This window comes from Condylura cristata, unplaced genomic scaffold, assembly GCF_000260355.1.
Source record: "Condylura cristata isolate star-nosed mole 26May11 unplaced genomic scaffold, ConCri1.0 scaffold00017, whole genome shotgun sequence".
NCBI lineage: Eukaryota > Metazoa > Chordata > Mammalia > Eulipotyphla > Talpidae > Condylura > Condylura cristata.
In genome coordinates, this window is record NW_004567118.1 from 10,825,958 (window position 1) to 10,834,582 (window position 8,625).

General features: G+C 37.2%; 1 protein-coding gene across 1 annotated transcript in view; it reads left to right on the forward strand.

The window, feature by feature from the left end:
* Positions 1–7,553, forward strand: part of STXBP4 (syntaxin binding protein 4) — a 125,913-nt gene extending 118,360 nt beyond the window's left edge. The window contains exon 18 of the mRNA XM_004684393.2: positions 7,232–7,553. Within this exon, the coding sequence (XP_004684450.1) occupies positions 7,232–7,346 (115 nt within the window). The 3' untranslated portion in view covers positions 7,347–7,553. The remainder of the gene's footprint in view (positions 1–7,231) is intronic.
* The last annotated feature ends 1,072 nt before the right edge of the window (positions 7,554–8,625 follow it).

Consider the following 8,625-nt stretch of genomic DNA (forward strand, 5'->3'; position numbering starts at 1 on the left):
AAACCTGGTCTCCTTTATATAGGAAGTACTATACATACAGCATATAAATGTCTGCTACTCCTTTGTAGAACCTAGGCAAGTTGTAATTGCAGAATAAAAATAAAGTTTCTGGTAGAGCAAGGGAGACAAATAGATTTCATCTCACTGTCTCAGTGTTTAGTGAAGAATTCTGTGACCACATTCAGTGTCGCTGATGTGTGTTTTGATCGATTAGACATGTCTGTTGTGGGTGTAGCAGGGAAGCGGTATACCAGGCACATGCCACATCTTTGCAATCTTTGGCCTTCTAAGAGCGTCTTGCTGATGCAGGAACTCTGCCAGTTCTGCAAATAGTAGTTTAGAATAACAAATTAGGCAGTGGTAATCCCCACCAAATTCTGATGAGATAGTCAGTATTTAAGAGCTTGCTTTTACAGTTCTAACGTCTGACTGGGTACATATGGTTTTACTCATTTCTCTCCAGTCAGATTCTTTAATACTCTAAATGATTATCTGAAGTGGAAATAGGACCTCCTATTATGTTGTTCTCTGGTAGTGAAAAGTATGTGAACTGTGACATAGATATGAATAAATTTGTCTTTGTCAGCTTACTACTAAAAGTTTAAGTTACATTGTCATCTCACTTCTAAAATGAATAAAAAATAGAAAACCCCAAAGTGAAAAACACATCTTTGCTATGAATATGTTGCAAATTATTGACCTACTAGTTTGGATGTGGCCATCTATGTGACAGCTAATTTAGACCACAAAGTAAAGCACAGTGCATGGTATATGTAGGGACTAAGATATTATAAAAGCAATAATTGCACAAGCAATTTCAGAAAACCATCGGTGAGAAAAAAAAAAAATGGGCTCCTCATATAGAATCCATTAGACCTGGATTCTAATGTTTAAGCCAAGACTTTCGAGTGTGACCTTGGTATAATAGTTCTTTAAAAAAAAAAAAAGATGTATTTATTTTATGCATACAAAACTGGGGTGCAGATCAAAGGTGCAAGGGCAGTGAGAGGATTCACCAGAGATAGAATGGGGAGCACAACAGGCAGATTGACAAAGTATACGAGACAGGAGAGGTCTGCTGTGCCATGTGGGTCACTTCTGGGGCTGGGGATTGAATTTGTACTGAAGCTGCTGCATCTTGCTGGCAGTGCTGTGTGTTAACCCGTTGCAGCACAAGGGAGGGCCAGTGTAATTGTTCTATTTCAATTATCTGTCCCCCTATTTCTGTCCAAAAAATAGGAGAGTAGTTATCTCCCAGGAGTGTCTTAACAATGTAATAAAATAAGGGTTGTAGAACCCCAGTTAAAATACCTGGCATATAGTTGACTTACCAGCTCCCCATCCTTTCCTTATTTTATACCCTGGCTCTTTTTCCCTCTGGGTTTCTCAGGTCAAACAGGTAGCTGGATTTTCTATAAATATTAACGAAGGGGTGTAGCACTATAAAGGGCAGTGTGAGCAACCACCTTTTTCAACTGCCTTTTTAAGGAGAACCCAGCCAGGATTCAGAATGACAAAGTCCTCTGAAATAATAAAACATCCAGATCAAGACCACTAACAGCAAACCCTTTCCCTCTTGTAATCAATAATAGCTATAACTGAAGCATGAGTCTCATTCTGTATCACTCCTTTGGGATAATATAAGTAAACCTTCTATAATTGCATAAAATACTTTAGAAATTCATCACCTTTCTGGGGTTCTACTTTCTTTTTAGCCAGAGGTGAACTTCTCTCTTCCTCCAGGACCCTTTCTTTAAGTTTATTAACAAAAACTAACTTTTTTTTTTAATTGAATACTTTGCCTTACAGATTCAATTTGTCAACAGAGGCTGCTAGAACAAAACACAGCAGTCTGGGTGGCTTCCACTATAGGAATTTCTTTTCCCACGGTTCTGGGGGCCAGAGGTCCAAGATCGGAATGCCAGCAGGATGGGTTTCTGGTGACCTCTCCTCCATTCCTCACATGGCATCTCTGTGTGTGCATGGCAAGAGAGCTCCCAGGAGTCTCTTCCTCTTATAGAAGGACATCAGTACCCTTAGGCTAGCGTCCCATCCCAATGACCAAACCTCACCCCAACAAAGACTTTCTCCCAGTTATTTCCCCAAAGACTATCCAGTGGCAGGGAATGGTGACATGCTAATATATGGCCATAAAGGGGACTTGGGAGTCAGTCTCTGCAGGGACAGCTGCCTCCTAGTAGCAGATCTCTGTAGTGCTTAATGATGTGTTATAAGAATGTAAATTATTGGTGGGTACATAATTTGTATGAGAATAAACAAAGATACCAACTATAAAAAGTTGTATATTCACAGCAATATGGATGGAGCTGGAAGGGATTATGCTCAGTGAAATAAGTCAGAAGGAAAAAGAAAAATATGGAATGGTTTCACTTACAGGAGGAATTTAAAAGAACCAAATAAGACTGGGGGTGTGCATTGTTATTACAATACAAAACAAAACAAAAACAGACAATTATAAACCAGAGACATCCTATAGGGGATGGGGGCAGAGAGGGATCTGAAGGAGGAAGGAATGTGGCAGACTATGGTGATGACAGGTGAGGAGGGAGGAAGTAAACATTGTAAAATACACAATAATGGAAATAGATATATAAATATTTTTTAATCTATATAATTTTCTATACTATCTAATGGGACAGGATATAGATATCATTGTCAGTAGGGCATATTCCCTGATGGCTTCTGGATTTTCCATCTATCATGATCAAAAATAGCATCAGTTTTCAGGAGTTACCAAGAGCTGTCACCTGTGACTACACAGTGATTTTTGGAAAACTTTATTGCATCAGCTCTAGGGCTTTTTAGCTCTCTAAAATACTATGGGTCCTTTGCTGCTGTACAGCAAGTTACAGCAGCCCAAGCATATGTATGTTATTTGCAAAAATGTAAGTCATATTTTTCACTTTTTTTCTGAAATTTTATTTTCAGTGTTGACCTTTAACAAGTTTAGTGATATAGCATCTTTGTCTAATATTATGCATAAGTACTATATTATTACAGCTTTTTTAATGTGAGACCTAAAGATATTTTTAATTAATTGGATTTTTAAAATTTTAAACTATATCTGATGCAATTTTATAGGCAGTACCATAAATATATAATCAAAATAAAGTTTGTCCTCAAGATTGTAAAAGATAGAATTCTCATTTGATCTGTCTTTGGATTTCCAAATGCCTAATTACAAAATGCTCAAAATGTTCTGTGATATTTACAAAGTTCATTAATGAGAACTACTCATTTTGATTTTAGGAATATATTTCCAAAATTATATAAGAGGGAATTCTACTTATACATCAGTGGGAACAAAATACCTATAAGCTTATCTTAAACACATTTCAGAGTGGCTACTTCTATTACTTATTTGTAGTCATTCTCATAACCAGTATCTGACAAGATGACATCTGCCCTATGATTTGGTGACTTATTGGGTACAGTTCATTTTTTTCTTATCTTGATTTATTCCCAATTAGGATTGCCTGTATTTATTTTTCATTGTTGTACAAAATTGATCAGCATGTCTACTACTACACAATAAATGATCTTGGTGACATGCACCAAGAAGAAATGAAAGATAATTATTCCATCACTAGACTATTTTAGGCTTACTTATAGCTTGCAGTTCATGGCAACTTGTAAAAGTTTCCAGTGCTTCAAAGTAAGTGGTGCTAGAAATATGTGTAATTAACATTTATTTATTTGTTTGTTTTCTGGTGTATATGAATATTATGTACGTAAGATTATTTTTTCCAAAAAAAAAATTACATCGGAAGGTAATTACTTAGGCTCATCGACCTGCAGATTTATCTTCAGTGTGATAAAATAATGCATGCATTCTTGCTAAATTCACAATGATATATAAATAGTGCCATCTACAATGGAAAATTAACAAAAGAACCTCTTTCATCATTACAGACAGTTGAAAGAATGAATTTCTACAAAACTAGTACTCTTTTTGTCTTTCAAAAACCACTTTTCTCTTAACAGACTGTCCTAAATTTTTATTTTGAAAGGAAGTATTTTGCATGTTAGAAGGTAAGAAACATAAGGAGGGTAATTAAAATGGGATTTAAATAATTCACTTACATTTCTCTGCCAGTAAAATAAATCATGTTCTCTTAGCTCTCCCTTATCAGCTCCAAAATATGCCTTTCAATTTACTAATATAAAAGGACAGACACAATACTGTCATCTTCCCAGATCAAATATTACTGTTTTCTGACAACAGATTTGGCAATCATTATGCGGTATGTAGTATTATGTTTTTTAAATATATCTGAACTGATGTTATTACTCTCCAAGTCCTGTCAGATGCTCTCTGCAGGAACATTTGCCAGAGATGCTATATGTTCAAATGAAAGAGTTTCGTGTTTCATACTCAGTCTCATTTATTTTCCAGACTTCTAAATTTTTCATACTAAGTAGCAGCATCTCATTCTATGGAACCATGGATCTTTATTAATTAAACAGAGTCAACAGGGCTGATTTATGCTCTCCTCTCAGTTGAATTACCAAGCATAAAACTCAGAGAGGAAATATTCCTAATACAGGAATGTTTTCCAGCCAGTAAATCTAGGATTATCTCATCATACTGATTATGTCAAAACTCTTAGTTACAGTGTTCACTAGGACATGAAATTGAATGGCCTGCACATGAAAAGCCCCACTGCAATATCACAGGGCAAATTCCAAGTTTTTTCTTACAATAATCAGAAAGTTCTAATTATCTGTAATGCTAATCCTGATCATTTATTATCTACTCTTTGCTAGGTGTATTACATGCATTAAATAAGTTTAGAAGCATTAGTTCTGGATGTTTTTACACATAACACTGCTTGTTGCCTGTGTTTGTTTTTTTCTAGAGAATTATAAAGACATATTTGGTGCTAGATTTTCAAACATGTACAAGAAGGTGTGTTGTGAATACATGATTAGTATTTCATGGTATTACTTTTGCACTTGGAGGAGGATCAGATGTTGACTTGTTGATAAAATGTTAAGGGAGGGTTACCAACAAGAATGACTGTCGTTGTTCAGTGTCCATACTACAGTTTTTGGAACTTGAACTCTACTTCTGATTATTTTAAATTATAAATTTAATGCAATGTCCATACATGGACAGTTATATTTCAAGCATGAAAATACCATTTTTAAGTCAGATAGGAAAACGTTCACTTATTTCTCAGATAATTGCTTCTATTTTTCTTCCTCCCCTTACTCTTCAATTATAGGGAAATTAAAATAATAATTTAAAGTCAAGTTTTTTCCTTTAACATACTATAATGTTCTAACAAACATTAAACATACCAAGATTTAAATTTTTTTCAAGCTTTTTCCTTTAAGCTTTAAGCAGATGCTTTATACAGGACACTGTCCTCAATTCACCTTCTGGCATTCTAGCCTTATCACGTTACACTCATTAGTATTCCTTTAAAATTACTTTCCACTTAGGCAGCTTTCCAACTTTATAAATGCCACAAAATGAAGTTAACCTGTGCAGAATCAAATGTGTTAGTCAGTTTAACCTGCATAATAAGAAATTCCATTAAGCCCTTTTAAAGAGATAATAGTAATGTGGATTACTGTCAAGAGAATAATGATTCTTTGTAGGACTTAACCACACTCTGAGATTTTGAAACTATGAAGCTGTCCCGGCCTTTACACCTTCACCTTGATTCTGAAACAACTTTAACTTTTACCCCATCCTGAAACTATCAGTAATCCTTTTCCATGGAAAAATGCATTTTTAAATATTTAGACAGAGAAATGAAACAATCTATATAGGGTGGTAAGGAGGATCTGGCCAAAATGTAGACTATGAGATTAAAAACAAGCCAAATCCAGTAAGAACAGTAAAACTAACCATTTGTGCTAGGCCCACCATTATCAATGATTATCATCAACCACCAATAAAGTAGGTGCATTTTTGTGATGGGCCCCAAACTGTGCTCTATAGGACATCAGACCTGGGTGTGCCAATGGAAACAGGTTAGTTTGAATAAAGTGCATACTCTCAGAGAACCAGAGAACATGGTATATTTAGGGACTTAAGAAATTCTACAGTAAAGAGACTGACAACTGTGTTCAACCTACTGTATCTCAAAGATTTGTAACCATAGCTTTCTCTTCATCACATAACTAATTCATTTAAAATCCTTGGAATACACTTTGGAAATGTTATTCTGTATCAGGAGGTAGTTTCAGATCCACAATCTTATTTGAGCCTCCTAAGTGCCAGCTTCAAACAGATTTGGTCTAAGGCAGCTTCTGAGATCGTATTTGGGGTAGGATGGGAGAGGGGCATCTTATGTGGATAGGTGAGGTAAGCCAGGACTAAGATCATTTACCAGACACACTTTATAAAATTTTTCCACTGCTCCCTAAACATGCCATATATCTTTTATACTTTCTTCTTACCTCTGCTTGTGTTCTTTCCTCAAATGCCTAGTCATTTTTTCTGTGGACATGTTAGGCACCATAAATTCAAAGATACATGTTCTTGCCCCCAGAGAGCTTTATGTGCAGTAAGAATGCCTCAAAAAACAAAAACAAAAAAAAAAAAAAACATGGATTAGATAGTGTTGGGAGAGCTAAAACCATGAGCACAGGTTGGAAGAATCCTGAAGGGAATTCGGTTCTTCAGTATTAGTATGACCTAACTAAATAAATCAGTCAGAACAGGGGATTGTAATTGTGTGGAAAGTTGTTGAGGCAGGAAAAAACAATGTATTTAATCTAGAAAGGAATGGCTGGCACTGAATTTTTAGCAGCAAGCAACAGTGAGGGGTTTGTCATTTAGAAAGATCTCTGGCTGGAGTAGAGAATGAATTAGAAAGGAACCAGAACAGAGGCAGAGTGATGAGCTATTTTAGTGACCCAAGCTAAAGTGCAGGAAAAGGAGAGGAAGGAAAAGATTACGGAGATGTTAGATCAAGATCATCATCTGACACGCTGATGAACCAGGTGTCAGTACGCAGAAGTGAGGAGGCAAAGATGGTACATCCTGCTGCGAACCCTTTTACCAAAGGAAAAAGAAATGGGTTTTGTTGAACTTAAGACATTTCTTAGGACTCCATGTAGCTCCTGGAACATTCTAACTGCTTCCACCAGGACTGCATGTGGGGAGGTGGTGTCTCTCAGACTGATCAGCATTAGTGTGGTGGGTAGGAGGCCAGCCCTTCAACCTGTGACTGCATTCTGTGTTCTCCTCAAGCCATGTAACACAGACCACGTCGTGGATCCACCCCGTGATGAGCGCCCTGACCCTGTCCTGCTCAGAAGAGAATGAAGAGGATTGCTTCAGAGAACCTTCAGACCAGAAGAGCTAGTGGTTTCCTGTAGGAGACTGAGCCCCATGGCCATCTAGCCACATGGACAGCTCTTGACGCAACAGTTCAAAATAGGAGTAAGACACACACTACTTACCGTGAGAAATGGAATCTCTGGATTTCGGCTATTTTTGTAAAACTTTATGGTGTCACTGTATGCATTTATAGTATCAGTTGTCACCATAGTAGTTCTTTAAGAATATCGTATTTTTGTAGTCACAGATAATTAGATTGTATAATTATGTACACTGTTCATATATATTTAGCTCTTTGTAATTTTATATATAGTTTACTGCATTAATAGTATCAGTTACCACTAAGTAGTCGAGAATAAGAATATATTTTTGAAGTCATATATGATTAGATTTTATAATATGTCCACTGTTCATATAGATTTAGCTCTTTGTAATTTTATATGTAGTTAAGGAATATCAGATACAATGGTTATCATTCATACATACTGGGATTTCTGAGAACATAGTGAAACACTTCGTGTATTTGATAATTCTCTAACCTTGTATATGCCTATCTTCAGAGAGTAATTAGGGCAAGCCCTTTGGCGTATTAAAGGATCACATTTAAACAGTTATTTCACAGGCTCTTGAATACGGCATACATCTTTATGGAGCTTTCCATTTACAAAGTGTTTTCAAAAGACCCTGTTTTATGTTGGCCATACCACAGCCTCTGAGAGAGATCTAGTGAACATTTTTATTTCAGTTAGGAAAATAGCAGCTCAGAGAAATAAGATACCTTGTCCAGCGACTGGGGCTCACACCTAAGTCTTCTGATTTCCCATCCAGTCCCTGCCACCCCCGGCCCCTGCAGTAGATCACAGCCCTTTGCACGGCCTCAGGGTGCTGTTGATGCAGCTGAGCTCCACAGCTGTGCGCACACACCCAGAAAGTGCCTCTGCAGTCAGGCGTGGCCTCCACATCACCCCGTTCTTCTCCTCAGAAGCCTCTCCCTGCTTTACCCGAACACTCAGCAAGTAGGAACGCAGCTTGCTGCGATGGTTTCTCTGCAGCACAGTCTAAAATCAAGGACTGGCTGGCATCAGAATTAATCTACTTTAGCTGCCCTTGCCAGGGGGAGTGTTTGAGGAGTCTTCCTGAGAAGAGGGCACCTGGAATGTCCTCTGCCATCCAGAGAGGCATCCAGGGACTCTTAGGAACTGACCACATTATTGCTGATATCACCCTCCAAACTAATTGTGCTTTTGATTTGACTTTGTTGTACTGTGAAGATGCTGCTAGACAGATTCTGGAAGGAATGAGTC